The sequence below is a fragment of the Lagopus muta genome, chromosome 8, assembly GCF_023343835.1.
Source record: "Lagopus muta isolate bLagMut1 chromosome 8, bLagMut1 primary, whole genome shotgun sequence".
In the NCBI taxonomy this organism is placed as follows: Eukaryota; Metazoa; Chordata; class Aves; order Galliformes; family Phasianidae; genus Lagopus; species Lagopus muta.
Window position 1 is genome coordinate 24,228,472 of NC_064440.1, and position 19,538 is coordinate 24,248,009.

Genomic DNA, 19,538 nt, shown 5'->3' on the forward strand with positions numbered 1-19,538 from the left:
GGGTCTTTGTGATTTGCTTCATTTTTGGCAAGCTTCTGCCAGCGTAGGCTTTAACAGTTGTTTAGGTACTTGTTAATTCCCACATAGAAACATGACTGTGTGGCCACTTGCCTTGAACATGTGTGTGCATTGTCAAATCTCAGGCCAGCATCACGTGGCAAAGGCAGAAGAGAATTGAGATTTTAACACCAACACATTGCACTTTGAACCTTCCCTTGTCTTCAGTGAAATGTACTTCTGCATGACAGCTTAGTCCTGACCTCCAGCAAGTCAGTGCCCCACATACTATAGAATCAAATACAGCTGCTCGTGGGTCTGGCTACAAGGGCCAAAAAATGTAGTTTCCTTTCAAAATTGACCTCCTCTTCCTCAGGCTATTAGTAAGAGACCTGCTTCAATTTCTGGAAGGAGGCCCCGGTTACAACAGCACTGATTTTTCTAAATCATGAGACAAGTCTGTAATGCTATTGAAACTCATGGCTGAAGCTAAGCGTGTAGTTAAGGTATTTATTAGATTGGACCTGAAACCAGGCCTCATACTTGACCCTTTTTCTTAGGCATAGGGTGAAGGCTCTGCCTTTCCTACCAGGGATTCAGTGTGTTTTTCACATAGATGCTGACACGGTTGACTTCTTTTTGAGTTCTCACAGTTTAGTCTCACTGGATTATGTCCTTGTTCAGTATGTTGCTGATTAAAAAGAAATCTCTTCTCTCAAAAATATTGTTGATCCAAAGAGTTGCCTAGTACTGTTGTCCGAGACAGCAACCTGTGGCCAAGAGATGCTGGTCATTGTCCAGGTCTGCCTGCTAGTTTTAACATTCCACTGAAACGTAATGATTTTGACAAAGAACTGCAAAATTTGACCATTTACCATAATGGAAAGTAGAATGACCTCAGAGAGGGAAACTGCATCAGTTGCCCAGAGTGTGCAGAACAGGATTGAGCTTGAAAGAAGCCAGGTCAAGCAATACAACTAAGTCATTGAGGCTGTTACAGGGTACAGATCTTTTTTTTATTATTATTTTTTTTTTGTAGTTCAGTATGTGACAGAAGCCAACTGAAATAATGGACTTTCGATTACTTTTGACTTCTGATTGAAATCTTGCACTGTACATGTGTAGCACTTCTCATTATTGCAGCATAAGATCTAAGTGGTAGGTCTTGGGTCTTCTTGAGTTTTGTTGGAGTTCCTCACTGCAAAATGCATTAGAAGAACTGCTTGTTAAATTACATCATAGGCACAGTTTCAGCAGCCAAGGTGTCAGTATTCTGGCTATGCTGTTGTCTTTCAGTTAAAAACACTAAAAAGTTCAAGATATCTTCACAGCCAAGGTGTGAAAAGCAATTAGAATATATCACTGGTTGCTGGATATAAGCAATTATCTATGAATATATAAAGGCTCTATTTTTTTCTCAGCAAACAGACTACGTTATAATTATTTAAAATGAAAAAGAAAGTCACTGACTCAGACACTGAGAGATTGGGTGGATAACTTTATTAGTTCCCAGTCTAAGGTCTGTAGTGCAGATGTTAATCTAATATCAAGATTGCATTAAAATAAAGTACAAAATATGGGAATGAGAATGCCATTTACCCGGTAAGGCTGATGCTGTACATGAGTTTGGCTTTTCTACTCAGGACCAATTCTTTTAAACTTTTAGCCTTGTCTCTTATTATCAAAGAACACTTGTAAAAAGAAGTGCTAACTGCTTTTTTCTTTCTCAGTATGGGATCCAGCTGAAACACAGTTTTCCTATTGAATGTGCCGAGTTTTGAGAAGTTCTGAAAAAGACAGAAATTGATTTATTTCATTGTTTGCTTTTTTAAACACCACCTTTAATGTTCTTGGTTACATTAGTAAATTGAATTTGTAAGTAGGAATTTGCCAGTACAAAAATGTGTTTGATGAAATACCTATACTGTGTTTCTTAACCTGGAGGGCTGATTTTGACTTTTTTTGAGACACTTATATAATTCACTATTTATTCAGCTATATTAATTAACTATAAGAGTGCAAGAATTATGAATACTGCTGTCTGGTTTTACTACTTTTCAAGCAACCTGCTCTGAGTAAAGTGCCATGTCGCCCAATATTAAGTAGAGCCATTCCAGCTGAGTCCTGTATAATTTAAGGTGTTAAGTCTTCTGTAATCCAAATTCTACTGGGTTGTCTGCCTTTGGAGGAGCAATGTAAGTCCTGTCTTCAAGGGGGTCTGCTGTTCAAGACAGCTGATACGTACATAGTCCGGTGCCCCAGAAAATCATGGATTTCATTAGGTAGTATATTAGATTGAACATGTGTTGTGAATGGATACAACGGAGAAGAAGGGAAAATACTGGTATCTCTTCTCTCTTCTAATACTGATATCTCACCATCTAGCGAGTAATCCTAAGGTTTTTCTCAGTATGGTCTTTTCATCTGTTTTCTTGATAAGCTGGTAATAATGACTGCCAAAACTGCCAGTGTAAGTAATGCACTGCTGTGTTAGGAAGACCAATTCTGTGCCTGACAAGTAATGGCAGTGGCTCTGAAGGAAAATGGTCGCCTGGAAGGCCAGGATTGGGTGTGTGCTTTTTACCATCAAGTATTTAAAGAAAAGTCATAGCAGAAGACACCTAAACTGAAATTGACTTAGAAGGTGCAAGATGTAACTCAAAACAAGGCAAGCAAAGCATGCTCTGAGGAGACCCAGAAATTACTTGTATTGCATTAAGCATGTCTATATCCCATTACATTTATAATTTGATGATAACTCCTTCAAGATAAGATAAAAATGTGTAATTTGAAATACATGCTTGTGCTTTCTATGCCTGGTCTGCCATCATCAAAACAAAGTCATTGTGACAATCTAAATTCAATCTTTCCTCTGGAATGATTATAGGGGAATTTAACAAAATGCTATCTGGTGGTACCCACCAGTGAATCAGTATTAACGTTTACATTTGCATATGAAGCTAAATTTCAAAGTATTTCTCTTAATTTGCTAGGAAGATACCTGTCAAGTTAGCAATTAAACTGTAATTTGGTCACTGAGGTGTTTACACGGATTAATAGATCTCTCCCTTCAGCGTATGCTCCTGAGTTAGAAATAATAGCTATACTGCGTAGTAGCATGACCCCACTTGAGTTTCACACACACATGCACAAAATCAAATTCCATCACATTTTAATGCAAATTTTACCTTTGCAAATGATGGCCTGAAAAGAATGAGTTTCCATGGTAACCTTAGGGGAACACATAACCTGTTTATCATAACTTCTCCATGAAACAAGACAGGGGGTGGGGAATATGCTTTGATGTCAGCTGTATTTTTCTGTAGAGAGTGTTCTCCTGTAGCACATGTAGAGAATTTACCAGAATGCTCCCATACTGTCCTAAATAAACTTTCTTCCCTTTCTCAGAAGGAGTTGTATGAAATAACGTAGGAAATAATGTCAACAGGCAGTATTCTCAACTGTTCACTGGCCTTTCAGCTCCTGTCTAAACTTTGACGACCAAGTCAACATCGTGAAAGACCAATCGCAGATTAATACTTAAAGCAGATCTCTTCCATCACTTTCTCAGTCCTCGCTTTGCTCCCTGCTTTACGCTTGGCCCTCAAGTTTCTCAGCTGCCTTTCAAAGGCATTTTCAGTTTTTTGCTTTCTTGTTCTTCCACTTCACTGCTGAAAGCAGTGTTTGACAAATGCCTTGAAATATCTCAGCTCCTACATTGTGGGGCTACCTCAGAAAAGAACGTATTGATTACACTTCACGTTCAGCGCTGACTTTCAGAGCTGAGGTGGTGGCTTCTGGAGCTGCCATTAGCGAGGAGCGAGTTTGATGGCTGTGAGCATCTGCAAGGTTGTATTTTTCCTGCAGATGCGTGGTAACTCCTGGCTAAAGGAAAGTATGTCTACAACATTTTTTTGAGGTCATTAGGAGTAAGGAACAGATGTTGAGGTTTTTCAGAATGGTGCTTTGAAGTGCCATTTAGGAGTCAACTGACGAGACTGACCCTATAGGCAGTGATTTTGGGACTGGAACACAGAGGAACCATTGCCCACAGTTACCCATCTGGTATCCATCTGGTACCAGCAAACAACAGACAGTACCAAATCACAGAGAAGCTGTACCAACTGCTAAATTGGTATCAGCAAGCGAAGAAGGTCGCCACCCAACAGCAGTTGCAAGCAGGAGAAACAATGTCTGTAACATTTACAGATTGGTGTCTGAAGATCCGGAGGAACCTGATGCCACAGCATATGGAAAGCAATTCCTCTCTCTAAGCTTGCTTATGCTGATGTTGTTTGCTCAGTATTAATCCAGGTTTGGGACTTTTTTTTGTTAACCATATTGAATTTGCAGTGTGGAGAGCTTTTGTCATAATGCCTCTGAGAGAGCGCCTCTCTTTAGTGGTGTCTGTGTTTAACAGGATTAGGGTGGATTTAATAGCCTGTGCTACAAGCTAACCATTCACATTCTAGCAATACTCTTCCAGAGTGGTGTCAAGTCACAATGGAAGGAGTTGAGGCTAACTTTTAACTCTGTGACCATTCACTCTGCTCTTTCTCTTTGATGTGAACTGTTCTTGGGGAAAGGTGTGGTGGGGGGTTATTTCCCAATTTTATTGCAATCTTCCGCTTCTTCCCTTTGTTCATTTTCCCCTTTTCTTCCTTCTTTTCTTCTCTTGAAGCAGTGTGCTGGTTTGTACAGTAGCTAAGTGTTTAGAATGTAATAATACAACAGCAAGAGATTTACTGCCTTTAGGCGCTACCCCTTCTACTCTTGAGGACCTCCAGCAAGGCATGATTTTATAGACAATGAAAGGCTCTTTCTCCCCTGTGAAGCTGCCTGCCTGCAGGAAGCTTTTCACTGTCTATTTCCACTACTTGCTCTGCAATTTAGTTTCATGCCCTGCTATTTCCCCCTTCCCTCCCTCTTTCTGTGCAGGCATACGCATGCACGTACCCCCTGCAAGTGCATTCAGCACCAACAGCAGATGTAGGTAGGTAGGACAAAATGGCATTATCCTTACATGCATGCTTAAAACCTCAAAAATACCCCCAAATGTTTTCATTTGCCATCCTCAGCGTAAGTGGAAGTATTGATCTGTCCCCTGTTTGCTTTCCAGGTTCTGACACTGTCATTTCATTTTCCCTAAAAAGAACACAAGCTTGTATCTGTGCAGCATAGAATGGCGATTACACCCTGGCACCAGTGCCAAGAACTCTGCTGACTTAGCTAGAGAAAGATGCTGAAAGCCCCTGACTTTGAGAGAAAATTCAATTCAATTTACTTTGTACAGTGTCTCTCATGAAGTATTTCAAAATGCCTTATATCGGGAGATAACATAATGAGAAAATGCTTTAGAGAACTGGGTATTCAGATAGCAAGACAAAATGATACACAACAATGAACTGGAGTAAAAGAAAAGATGACTGTCATTTAAAAGCAGTAATCATCTGGATAAGTAGTCTTGTAAACTAATTACAGTGAGAAGAGAAGCAAAGAATGCAAGACTGGGAAGAACATGAAGCAGCTGAGTTTCAAACAGAAGCTGAGGCAGAAGGACCAGTTTCGTTTGATGCAGGGGGAGGAATGGTGCATAGTATCATAAAACAACTACGAGAGATGCGCTTTAAAAAATGCATTCGCATGTATGTATTGCGTGTATTGCATCATGAATGTGTCTCAGTGAAAAGTTAAATTATTCTCTCTAGCAGCTGGGAAGAAATTAATTACATTGGCCTGGTTCAGTGGAAGAGCAATTGAAATGCCCCCTTGTAGTTGGAAAGAATCAATGCCTGTACGTGCTGAGGTTTTTTTGTTTTGCTGCTTTCAAGTTTTGTGCTCAGCTCAAGGGCCTCTGTTTGCCTCTGTACTCTGAGAAGAGGTTTGCAAGTGAGGGTGTTGCAAATCTGGTGCTCGTTAAAGACAATTAAGAGGTGGAATTAACCAAAACATATTATCCAACTAATGGAAGAAGAAGCCACCCACAGAGAAGGACACAGGCCAGGAAATGATCTCATTTTGCATGGTCAGAGGAAACCATAGTCCTTCTGCACCAGGGATCAGGGATCACGGAGCTAGGGTTCAGAAAGCAGAATATTATCTTTGTGGGGCTGTGCATTTTTGGCTTTACCTCCATCTTTGCTATTTTCTCTCTAGTTTGTGTTGTGAGATACGGCAAACGCTGAGAGCTTGTTTTCTACTGAGCTAAGGCAATTGCCATGTTTTTAAACTGTTATGGGAACAGCCTGTTTCCCTTTTAAAGTTCCCATCTGTGTTTGTGTTTTCCTCAGTCTATTGCCTTTATAAAGAATTTTCCTCTCTCTCTAATTCTAAGCCATTAGTTTCACCTCCTTGAACAAGGTAGGGCATTAGAGGGGTGAAGTAAATCCTGACATAATCAGCCTTGCTTAATTCCAGTGTTGGAACACTGCTGTCATCAGTGTTCCTGGTGCTCATCGCACAGGGAGAAGGGATGACTGTAAATGTGTGTGTGTATGTGTGTAAGATATAGAGGGAGAAGGTGAACATTTAATTGCCTAACAGTCTAACTGACCAAGTGCTGTTCAGGCTTCATGCAACTGATTTTCTAAGTGAAAATGTTCAAAACTGCTCGCCAGCAAAGCTAAGATCATCAGTAACTCTGCAGCATGCATCTGTGTTTCTTATTGGGAAGAAGGATGGTTTGATTACTATCACTTTTTTCTTTAGACAAAGTTGTTTTTCTCACCCAGGGGAAATGCATTCTAGCAGCATGAACATAACTATTAATCAACATTTAAGCAATAATCAGTGAATGAAAAATGATGACCAGAAACTGAAAATGTACTTGCATAACTACATTGATGCTTTTCCTTGGAGATCATGCCCTTGCATTTTAACATGAACAATTCTTATAAAATTAGTGCTGATATATTCCAAAAGGTGGTGATTTAAAAAGCCAGCACTTATTTTTCTTGTTAGAGAAGAAGGAAATACTAGGAGTGAGTGATGCACTGAAATCAGCATAAATAATGTTACAGAGCTACTCAACAGTCTCTGAGATAGATCCTCATTTGATGTGAACCAGTAATATCTTATGGGGTTACCTCAGAGATGTAGATGCCTAGGTCATCATCACTGGAATGTTGTGTGTTTGAGTGTGTAAAAACATGTACAGGATACAGAGAGACTGATGTTTTCTCTGTATTTTCATCCAAAAAGGAGATACAGCTACTGGGAGATGCAGGTGTATGTCTGCTTTGGGAATTCCTCCAAGAAGAATCAAATGCTATTGAAATTAAAACAAATCACCGTCATCAGCATTTAGTGTGCTCTCCTGAATCAGGGACGAGGTATGTGATGGCACCCAGCGCAAACCGAGACCATGAGACTCTGCTTGGACTGCAACTGTACCTCCCTCTATCTCTTGAAGATGCATTTTGACAGTTAGCCACAGTTCTAATGGCATCAAGTGGTGTTTTGGAACAACTTCAACACTAGAACATTGTGTCAAATTCTAAGAAGTGAGTGTATGTAATGCATGGTAGCAGTGGTAGTGGAAGGACGGTTGGACTAGATGATCTTGTAGGTCCTTTCCAACCTTATGATTCTATGTGTTGAAGAGAAAGGAGGCTCAACGCGTCCTGTGACTGAGCCCAGAAAAAGAACTTTAAAAGTCTTTGAAATCACGCTTGGGCTATGAACTGGCACCCATATACATTTGTTGGTTCACCTATTTTCTGTTGAGAAAAGAAATATAAATTTAAATTAGTTGCTAGACTAACCAAAACAAACCTTCAAGACCATGGTTTAATGACCTCCAACAACCAAACTCTCAGGATGTCTGTTAAATGGAGAAGGAGCCAAAATGCAAGGTTTCTGCAGCTCTGGGAGGGTGTTGCTTCCTTCCTTAGTCTTTAAAACTGTCGTATGTAGAAATTCAGTATGTACCAGGGAGCTGAAAGTGCATTCTCTCCAGCGGAGGTGCTTTTGAGGGTTCCTGTGGAGCACTGTCTTGGTTTTCCATTGCAGCCTCTTAGTGAGGAAAAGCACTGTAAGACTATCGAAAGGAAGTGCGAAAGATGCCGTTTCACATCCAAACAATAGTAAAGCAGTGTTGATGGGCTCGTATAGCATTAGGCTCTTCTTTGAGGACTGCTTCTGTCATTAAAATCAATGCAACTTAATTAAAGCAAATTATAGATAGATACATCTATAAATAAGATATTAAAGTGTGCTGCTGAATATGATAATTGCTGCATATTTAGCAATCAGCGTGTGTGTTCTGCTTTTGCCAGGAGGGATTTCTTTCAGTGGAATCAATGGAGCTTTATTAAAAACCATCCAAATTAGAGGGAGAAATGATGAGTGTTATAATAACGTAAAATCACTGTTTCAACTTTCATTGCAAAACCAGGAAAGCAAAATACATCCCTCTTTGTGTATGTAAGGAAAACATCAGGAAAATTCTTTTGAATTGTGAACACTGCTAGAATTTTTAATTTTTACCTTTTGATGCAAACCATAAAAAGTCTGGATGGAGGAAAACATGTTTTCTGTGGAAATGCAGGAGGTCTTGAAGGGTGGGATAATTAGGATATCATAGCAGCAAGCAATTAAGAAGACCCCTAGCATCAACTTCATCCATTTCACATGGAATATGCAGTTTACTGCCATACGTAACTCACCTCTGTTTTAGCAGCTAAATAAAATGTTAGTGTGTCAGATTGTACTAAATCTTAAATCTAGTGACTGGCAGTCACTAGAGCCAGGCAGATTGTTGAAATGCAAAAAATAAAATGGATGGATTTTCATTCTTCACCTGTGCGTGAAACATTGGGGCTGGGGTGGAGAACAAATCTGCTTTTACCTCTCTGAGTTTTTCTTCAGTTTTCACTTAATTGAAAACAAAAACCAACTGTGTCTCAGCAGAGGGGAAACCTGGAGGTTAAAGGGCACATTCCGTTATACCATGGCTCTTTTTGGCATGCTGAATCTCAACCCATGTGATTAGAAACGCTCACAGACAAAAGAAGAGCTTTGAGAACAGAGGTCAAGCCAGCATCTGAATCAAGTCCTTTAACAGATGATCACAAGGCTATTGAAAAATGTGCTAAGCAATCCGGCAGCACTGTGTGCCATGTTTATACACAGAGTTGCAGGCAAAAGGCAGAACTGGGTGGGATTTTCAAAGCACTTGGGTGATGGTGGAGCACATGCCTTACTCTGCAGGCTTCCTGGGCTGGATCATGTCTTGTAGTGCTTGTCAGTCATGTAAAACACAGCAGTAGTGTCATGCCATTTTTTATGGAGAACCACCACGCACGTGCTCACTGTCGTTCATACCACAACGGCTGTCCAAACCTGGATGCCTTGCTCCATACAGAACAGGCACAGGAAGCTGTCCAGTCCACTGCTGCTTTTAGCCTGGAATATATACTCCAGGTGGAAGGCAGTGTGAGGCAGGTGAGAAGAAACAAAATGCAGCATCTCCCAGACAAAAACATGGCCTCTCACATTTTTCTGCATAGTATTCCAGGTAGCCTCAAGCTTTAGAATGAAGTACATCTTTTTCTGCTTATGTTTCTCTTCTGCAGCCCCAGCACTTTCCTATAGGCAACTCCTTGGTTTGTTTCAAGATACCTCCCTATAGGGGTACTCTACTTGTGCAATATTTGTGCTTAGGCACAAATGTTTGAGTGACCTAAGACATTTCTTCTCTGGTTTGATCTACATGTGCATGTCCACTTTTTTTTTCTCTTTTTTTTCTTCCCTAGGAACTTAACCTTGGGAGAATTAGCAGGTTGCTTTCTGTTTGCTTATCATTTCTGTGCCTTACAAGCCTCCTCTGAAGCACCCTGCAGTTACTGTGTTTGACAAAGGAACAGCTTCACTGACACCTGTACAACTTCATTTTGTTTTCTCGTTTTCTCTACAGTTGCTTATTCTTTTGAGTAGGAATGGGAAATTAAGAACCTACAGATTCCTGTCTTGCAAGGAAATTAAGAACCTACAGATTCCTGTCTTGCAACAAGTGTAGATTGCATTTGTCCCGGAGATGAAGGAGCCCCCAGCCTGCTCCCCTGCTTCTCTCCCTGCCAGTCCCCTGCTACTGCCTGTGGATTGAGTTTTGTGAATTGTTTGTTGTTGTTTTTTAATACAGATAGCTTTCCTTTCCTCAATTTAGGCATGCTGCTGCTCTTTTAATTGCGCTGATGGGATGATGGCTGTTTCTGTGTTTATCTCTCCCCCGTTATTTTTGCATATTCATGTTTTGCTTGTTAGTTATTTGAGGCCGCTCTGCTCTAAGAGATGATTTCTTCATAATGACGGGGTTTTTTTTTTTAAGTTGATGTAGTTAATTTAAAAATACAGATGTGTGTTTCCAATCATTCGTTCTATCGTGCATTACTGTATGTTTGTGAAACACCATTGCTATGCTCTGCCAGTGCTACTGGGTGCTGATGGCAAGAGCTGAGCAATACCCCTCCTGCCAGCTCCAGCGCCGCACTGGCCACTGCATGCTCAGCGTCCCTTTGGCCTGAGTAGGACTGCCAGGCTTTAACTCTTCTACTACAATTCTGTTGTTTTCTTCCCTAATCACTTTAAAATCACTAAAGATGTGCTTCAAACCTACGCCCCTGTCCTAGGCCAGCTGTGTGCCTCCTGTCTGCTGGGAGGGAGGACAAGCTTGGAATATTTTGATCTTGCTAATTAGTATCTTTAATGCCAATTTTTAGCTTAATAAGTTGTGGAGAGAGCAAGAACCATTGCTTGGACTCAATCTAAAGCATAAATAAATTGGATGAGGAAGGTGCTTCTATTTCCACAACTTCTCTCTCGTCGGGGTAGTATTTTATTTTAGGCACTGTTTTGCTCTCAGCTGAGCGATGCTATGTTTTTACTGCTGCATGGACAGATGGGGGAAGGAAAGAAGAAATGGCTGAGTCTTTAATTAGCGACAGAGAGCCAGAGCTTGCCTTTCCAGAGCATTGAGGTTTTATATAGGATGGGGAGACTGAGCAGCTTGACGGAACCAAAAGCCCTGTATCCACTGCCGGGGGTTTCTATGGTAACTGGATCCCAAATCATATATACAAACAGAGCCGGTGGGGGGACCTCCTTCTGGCTGGTCTGCAGGAAACCCATCAGAAAAGGGGCGTTTTCAGGCTGTAAAAAGGCCTTGCAATGTAAATATTTTTTTACTGTCTTGTGAGTGGTGTAAGTTTTGGGATCGCTGCTGAATAATTCTAAATCTGTTCCTGCATGTTGGCTGCCACTGCTCATGGTAGGTGTGAAAGTAATCACCGTGAAGCTTGCACAGGGCTGTGGGTGCAGGGTGAGTTACCCGGCGCATCATTGCGCTCATAAGCATCTGGCTGCTGCACATAGTTAATAACCTCGCTGCTGCCACGCAGGTAGGCTGTATCCTACATGGCTTTTGTGCCAAGCAAACTAAATTATACATTTGGATTTTTCCTTCCTCGTTCTTCATAAAAAGCACAAATTAGGAGGTTCCTCTCTAACCGCTGTACCTGGTGAATTAAGGGAAATTATCAACCTGATCAAATTAGCAGCATGAGAGCAGCCAAAGCGGCCATGACTCAGCCCAAGTGCATGTGTCCATTCTCTCTACATGTTACTTCTACTGGTGGAAAAAATGAATGAATGCTGAATTTAGCCTGCTGCCCTCCTTTTGAAATGTGGAGCAATTACTGTTATTTTTCACTCACCCGAAGTCACGCACCGCTAACGCAGGGATCATTTCAAATCAGAGGTGGTTATTTCCTGTGGCCACCAGTTCCACAAGGATTCATTCCTGTTTTGATTCGGATAAAGGGGAGATAGCAAGAAGCCTGTGCTGAATAATCTTTCCTCTTATGAGTGTCTTGGATCCTTACTGAGTGGTAAGGCACATGATGGTATTTGTCAAGCATAATTCCTGTGCTTTGCTAGGAGCTGGAAGGGATGATGCCTCTATTTGCATTGGACTTATGTAATGCATATTTAGTGGAGAGATTGTACACAAAATTACTGTATGAAAGTAGATAAGACCTCCTACACCTGCATGCACTACCTGTCCCATTATAGCTTTTAAATCTCCACAGTGAAAATGACTTATTGTGCGTAAATTACAAGGCTAACAAAAATGTGCTCTAACCTGTGGAACGTGCAGCACATGTTAATTTTTGTTTGTTTTTCTACAATCAGGCATTTGCAGAAAGCTTTGTGTGATTTATTCTTTTCTTTTTAATGAATTGTTAAAAATGTTTGAAAAGGCATTAAATCTTCCTTTCTGCCATTAATCTGTAAAAGGGGAAGGGGATTTTAAATGGCCTCTTAGTATATTGCTTTATAAAACTGCTGATTCTAGCAGCACCGGAATAGGAACACATACTAATGTAGGAAACACTGAATGCAGTCAGAGCCTCCTGCATTTATGGAGAAAAAGACTAATAGCTCCATTTTAACAAGGCTCTTAACACTTTGGGCCATCAGCAGGCATTGAGTGAGTGAAATTGGGAGAGTTCCTGTGTGCTAAAAGCATTGAAGTTCACCATTTCGTACTCCAGTTGGAGACTTCCAGCTTAGAATTGTGCTCTCTAGCCCACTCCAGTTGCCATCTTCAAACAAACCAAGCAGTGGGCTGGCATTTTAACTGAGTGCACTAATGTTTCACTTCTGAAACAGCACCAGAGCACACCAGATGCATATAAGTCCCAGATGGATACTTAGATTTGCAGTGGTGTTAAGGGAAGTTTCTGGATTTGTGTTAAGATTGAAAGCAATGTCTGTTTATATCGTGTTTTATACTTGAGAAAAGCACAAGCGTGGAGGAAAACAGCAGACTTGGTACTAAGATGCTTGCTTTGATTCAAGGAGTTACACTGCAGGAATCAGAAGCAGTATGCTTACTTAGATTAGCTCCTCATGTTATTGAATTCTAGGAAGAAAGCCAGTCAGGGAAGGGGAGACAGTATCCCAGCTAGCATGCAAACAAGGAGAAGTCTTGAAGATTGTACCTGTTCTAAACAGCTCTTTGATACAGAAGCCTTTCTTGTTAGCAGTGATAAGATTATGTATGGGATTTGGAGCTTCTTTGAGCCCCTACCTTTCTTCTGTTGATTTGGCATATTGTAGCATCATATGTTCTCTGCTTATCGTTTTGAGATGCATTGTTAGTAGCTGGGGTGCATAATTGATCTTCATGTCTAATTACTCTCCTCTCCGCAGGTTCCTGGAAAAGGTCCAGATGGGAGCTCATACAATCTCCACTTCGAAGGAATGGAAAGGCAGTATGCATCTTTACCCAGGTACAGTGCTAAGCCTTGTACCTCTCACTCTCTGATTTACCCTCCCTCCAGTGTGTAGGGAAATCAGCCTAATCCCTGGCTCTTGCATGAGACATTATATTGCAATTTCATCTTGTCACCTTTTCTGCTGATGTATTGCTGTCTTTATAACTGTCCTAATTATTTGAACTTTCAGTTTTAAAAGAGAAAGTCTCTCTCGCTGAACATGTCAGCAAGAGCCGTGATCCACTTGTAGAGAACGTGACATTGAGGAAGCTGGCTCTGCAGTGATTACAGCAGGTCACAGCAGAGCATAACTAACAGAGTTTATAGTGATGAAATCCATCTGGCAATGATGGAGTACTGCTGTGGAAAGTCTCCACTGCGGCAACCACAGCTACTGAAGTCCCATGTTGCTGCAAAGTCCCACTGAGTAGAAGTCCTATTCCTGTAGAGTTTCTCTGTGCCTAACTGAACCCTGTGGAAATAAGAACCAATCCTCTGAAGGCTTTTTCAATTTTTAATTCTTATCCAACTCAGTCAAAAGTAATTCTAGCTGAAACCAGTGGGATATAAGAAAAAGAAAGCATTTCACAGATTTCAGTCCCGTTTCTATGGGACTTCTAAACAGCATAAGATGTAGCAAGCTAGAAAAAAGAGTGAGAGAACACCAGAAGAGAAGATGGGAAGAAAGCTAGAAAAATAGAAAAAATTCTCCCTGTAGAACCAGGGGGCTGGGAAAAACCTTCACAAGATTGCACAGTCCAATTCTTGGACTTCCTAATCAGGTAATTTATAAAAACAAAGCAAAAATAAGCATGAAGAGATTCTTAGATGTGAAGTTGTGCTGACATGTAGGAAATCAATGAGTAGCCTCTTTTTCTTCTTTTTTTCTCCATTGGTTTGTTTGCATTCATAGGAGTTACAGCAAAGTTTGACTGACAAATATGTAATGCTTACTTAGTGTGTTCTATTCAACACGAAAATAAAAAGAATATCTTACTTTTGGAAACCCATGCATAGAGGCTTTTTCACACACACGCAAAAAAAACATTATTAGATGTTTGTAGGCATTTTTAATGTGTGATTTTAAACCAAAAGTCTGTCTGTAGTCTAGTTACTGCCTTCAAACAACAGTATTTGTCAGCCTTTGTTTTGGAACTTGTTCCTGTGCACTTACTGGCTTTTGTAGCACTTTTTTAGCTGTGTCTTACTGTGTTGGTTAAAGAAACATCTTCTTTCATGGTCCTTCAAAACTCACATCTCCTGTCATCCTGTCATCCTGTCATGTTGTAGCAGGGATTTTTGCAGGTTGGTTCTCTGTACTTCAATGTAGTCCTTGTAGTCCTTTTTTTTTTTTTTTAATCTACTTTAAATATGTTGGTTACTTCCTTTTGAATTACAAGAATGAAATAGTAATTGCTGCCCAGTGTAACTCTCTACAGCCATTTTTCACATTCCCATATCATATCTCCTTTTATTCATCTTTCCTTCCAATGACTCAGCTTAATTTTTGCAGTCTTTACAAATGGAAATTTCCCAGTGAAGTAACTTTCATCACCCTGAACTCTCTTTGTATCACCAGTATTCCTTTTTGAGCCAGAATACCCAGTAGTGAGCAGAATCCTGTGGATGCAGGCACACACTTACTTGATGTAGCAGCAAGGCGTTCTGTGTATTCCGTCTGTTCCTGTTCTTTTGCACCCTCAGTGTGTCCCCTAGGTGTATGGTTCCCTGAGGCACCCTGCGTATTTTCAAGGTAAATCTGTCTAATCATAAATCTCCGTGTTCTTCCTGAAACTTCAATTTGAAGGAAACATGACACTCTCAGCTCTTCACAGCTCTTCTGAAAGGTTTGAGCGTTTAGCTGGCTGGGACTCACCATTTAGGAAGTCATCCAGACATTCAATAAGCTTTTGGAGATCAGTGTGAGAAGAATATTGTTTGTCAGTGCCTAAGAAGATTATGCTGCAGTGAGATGGAGCATACATCAGATGGGTTATGTGCAGTGCCCAACCTGAAGGCTCACACTGTCACATGTAGGCCTTGTCACTTTCGTGTATGCAAGAGCATTTCCATCTGGACAGGAGTAGAGCTTTGGGATAGCCTGACTTTGGATGTGCCTGCAGTTGAGCAATTGGCTGTTGTGTTTTATGCTTACATTTTGTAAGTTTTGCAGTTTCACATTACTGCAGTAATTAGGCCCTGACAGTCACAAATGACTGGATCGCTACAGTGAAGTCTACATCCAGAAGAAGTGGATGCAGTCTCATTGCCAGCCACTAATGGAAATGAATGATTTCTTTTTTTCTCGTGGCTGAATGCCCAGGAGTGTAGAGAAATCCAGGTAAAAGCCACCTATTTGCCAATCTATTCTCAGTGGAGCATCTTGAACACTACTGTAATGTACAGCATCAGAAGACAGACGGTGATGGAAAAGGAAAGAAATAGGTGGGGCTACTGAGGTAGCATCTCCTCAAAGAATGCCATTCTTCTCCCCAGCATTCTCGTAGTTCGTGATTGTTGTGTCCTCCTTGTCTTGTCCTGTCCTCATCTTGGTCAAACCACCTAGCTGTATATTGTATGGAGGTGGCATATAATTGTCTATGAATTTATTCACCTAAGTCCAGCTTAATAGGAGATATTTAAGGAGGATCAGATGAGGGCTGTATTGCTATACAGCATTGAGTCTGGGAGGCTCTGAGCTTTGCCTGCCTGTCTGGCATGGCACAACACCAGGAAGGAGAGGAAAGTGCTGTGGCTGCTTCTGATTTCCCTGGAGGAGAGTGAGGAGGGAATCTGTGCAGTGTCAGGAGGAACTGGGACCTGCACAGTGAAACTGTTCTGCTTACCTGAAGCCAGCAGAAGCCATGCCAGCGTGTGCATGGACAGACAAATCAAGGAGGAGAGCTTTGGTTTTCCTCCCCACTGAGCAGGCAGGAAAGATCATCTGCCAAATAGCTTTATGAGCATGCGGTGCCTGAAGGCACCACCCCGTTCAGCGCAAAGGCACATGAAGGGGAAGATTGTCAGCAGCATCTGCACATCTTTGCGCTGGGTTGTAAAATCTCATCGTTAAACAGCATTGCTGCTTTGCCCTTTTGTATTTCTCTGGCTTTCTCTGAAGCTGTTAATTTGAGACTAGATATTACGGGCCAAATTCAGATGCTGTATTAACCATATTTGAGGAATTCTGCTGTGTTGCATGTGCTTGCCTTCTCAATATATGTCACAGCAGATCCAGTGCTCCAGTCTCACTGAGCTCAGTGACACTCTTTTCGCCTCTGAAAGCAGGATCTGTGCCTGTGTAAGGTTATGTTTTTAATTAACAGCTGAAAACAGGAGGCAGCAGCCTTTGGAGGAAGACTTTGTATGTGACAGGTTTAGTGAGCGGACAGATGAGTTACCTAGTTAAGTTTCAAGCTAAAATAGTGCCAGTCTGTACACTTTGTTTGGAAATGTCTACAGAGCCAAACATCTGAATTGGATGATAAATGGCTGTGGCAGGAGAGTGGCAGGTCTTCAGCTTACACTGCATTGTGCTGTTCCATCTGTAGAAAAGAAGCAAAATGAGAAAGACAGAATGGAAGGCTTTGCAAGAGAGATACAGTTCTTTGCACTCGGTGCTTGCGTATTGCCCTGGGGCTAAGGCTAAGTAGTGCTGAATGGTTTTATTAAGCAATGTTAAATCCCCCCTGCTTAGGAGGAGAATGGCTTGATTCTTATATGCCTTAGCCTCCTCTTTTGGCAAGAGGAGCATGACAGGGGTGTGGAAGACAGAAAAACATTAGTATTTCTTAAACTATTTTTAACGACAGTTTTCTTGGTGTAATCCAGAATATTTTCCTGATAGAAGCATGGAATGGATGCTAAGATGAAATTGCTCTATTTGTTCATAGTTTTATTTTTGAACTTGCTTGTATGAAAGCCTGTCTTAATGTAAATCACAGGCTTGCCAATGGCAGCCTTGTTCAGAAGAATCTTGTGTCTCCATACTTATTCTTTGCTGTGGTGATGGAAAAACTGGCTGTAACCAAAAGCAGAGACTGTCAGATGTTGAGATGGGACACTGCTGGCATGAGTGTAAACAGAAAGTTCATTCATCTTGCTGGTAAGAAATGCTGATTCCAAAAGAAATCTAGTATTCCTGACTTTCTCGGGAATCCTCCTGTCACTGAAAAACATACATTTTGTCAAGAAAAGGGGTGGAACTACACTGAGGATGTCACAAACTAATTACCAGGACAAAAAATGAGTTCAGGCTGTGTAGATGAGTTCAGCTCTATTGCTGTGGCTGGGAGGAGACCATTAAGCAAGCTAGCAATTGGCTCAAGGAATATCTATCTTGAATGCAGCATCCACCTTGAAAATGGGAAGTCTGCAAATGTTTTGAAGAAATGGTTTTGCAGTACAGTAACATCCATGTAGTCTTGTCATGCTGGAAGTTCCTCTTCACCTCAACCATGTAGCTCGCACTTTTTCACGCAGTAGCTAGAAGAAGCACAGCTGCCATTGTTAGATTTGAAACCAGAAAGGAAACTTTAAATGCCTTATCTGAGCCTTCTAAGCTCTCTACCTTTCTGTTTCAGACTAAATTTTGATTTTGAATTTTATTTTGATCCATCATGTCACTTTTATAAATGTAATGAAATTAATTAAAATTTCCAATAGCGGAGAATTTGTCACGTTCTTCAGAGCATAATCATTTTGCTCTTTTTAGAAGTTTATTTCTTTTTTTCCTAAGTATGAAGTTGTTGGTTTTCCTTTTCCAGACACTGTACGTTTCTACTAGATTCTAAGAGCCAGTTGGTCTGCAAAACCCCTCTCCTTTGGTAGCTGTATGCCGTGATCCTTTATGTTATCTTTTAACCTCCCTCTCAGTAAATTAAATAATTGAACACTTAAGTCTTTCAGTATAGAGCATGAGAACAGCATTGACTCAGGAGACAGGAATCCCCATGCAGACAAATTACAAGGTAGCCTCCAGAGTCAAGTCAAAAACATTTCCAACTGTTTGGATCAAAAGAAACATTTCTGTAACACCTATGTTGTGAAGAGATAAGGATCTTCAAAGAGAAGGAATGGATTACTAAGCAAGTTTCATTAGCTTTTTCTTGCAGTTGAGTGCTTTTGCCTTTATTTTACTGAGTTCATTTCAGAATGCACAATTTCTGCAACTGTATCTCAAAAAAAAATCATCCAAAAGTGACTTGCCACAGATCACAAGAAAAAGTTAATACTCTATTAAATAAGTCATCATTCACCATTGTCTAGTAGAATCTGAAATTAATATACTGACATTACTTAAATATGTATAAAGTGTATTTGCCTAGTTAGCAAAAAGAAATCACAATTTTTAGTGCAGACTATAATTAGCTGCAAATCAACTTGTCAGAGCATTCCCAGCCTATGGGAATTGACTAACCAAGGAGCACAGATGAAAAAGGAAGGCTTAAAATCAATAATTTGAATCAAGATTCCCTGCTTGTTGGATAAATCACAATTATGTTTTTTGCTTTAAATCCCTTTGATTTAACTAGGTCCACCCGTATTGCAAGAAGTCTGTCGTTGCGTTATATTCCCTCAGCAGTGCAGTCATGGTTATAGCTGTGGGACGGGATGTTGTGGTTGCTTTTTGTTCACCCATGTGCAGTTACAGCGGTCACACAGTGGCACGGCGCTTCTCTGAAATGCCAACAGTGCTGTCCTGCAGCACTGCTGCTCTTCTGCCAAGTTATCTTCTAGGGACCTTCCTGGTGCTCAGCAACTTCTTAACAGCCGTCTGCTCTCAACCTTCCATTGTTCCACTCTCCAGCTGACCTCACTGCATGGCTCCACTCTGATCCTTTTTATCTTTCTATAGCCTGAAGTCGTGCTTTGTGATAGGCAGAGGGGGACAATACTGACGCGGACTGCAGGAATCGCAGGTGACACAGTGCTGCCTTCTAGCACCGTTAAAACTGTAGGATCCTTCACCTCATTCAACAGGGCACTTGCAGGCATATTTTCATAAACATGGGTTGTTTTTTGTTAGTTTTATGGGTTTTGTTTAGCTTCGCCAAAATAGCTATTGTATTTTTTTTAATGTTCACCTGATAAAGCTGCAAAGCTAAGACAACTTGATTATTTGAAGTCTTAACAATAATTAAATAGGATTATAATTAAATAGGGAGCAAAAACGAATGACCCACCTAATTTCATCATCCTACTCCTATGAAACACAAATAATATTCAAACAGTGGATTCTTCAATGCACTTGATTATTAACTT

General features: G+C 40.8%; 1 protein-coding gene across 4 annotated transcripts in view; it reads left to right on the plus strand.

Moving 5' to 3' along the window:
- The window catches only part of PARD3B (par-3 family cell polarity regulator beta), a 370,506-nt gene that overhangs the window by 327,911 nt on the left and 23,057 nt on the right, over positions 1-19,538 (plus strand). For all 4 annotated transcript variants that reach the window (XM_048953007.1, XM_048953006.1, XM_048953009.1 and 1 more), the window contains one exon: positions 13,210-13,289. In XM_048953007.1, coding sequence (XP_048808964.1) covers positions 13,210-13,289 — 80 coding nt within the window. The remainder of the gene's footprint in view (positions 1-13,209; positions 13,290-19,538) is intronic.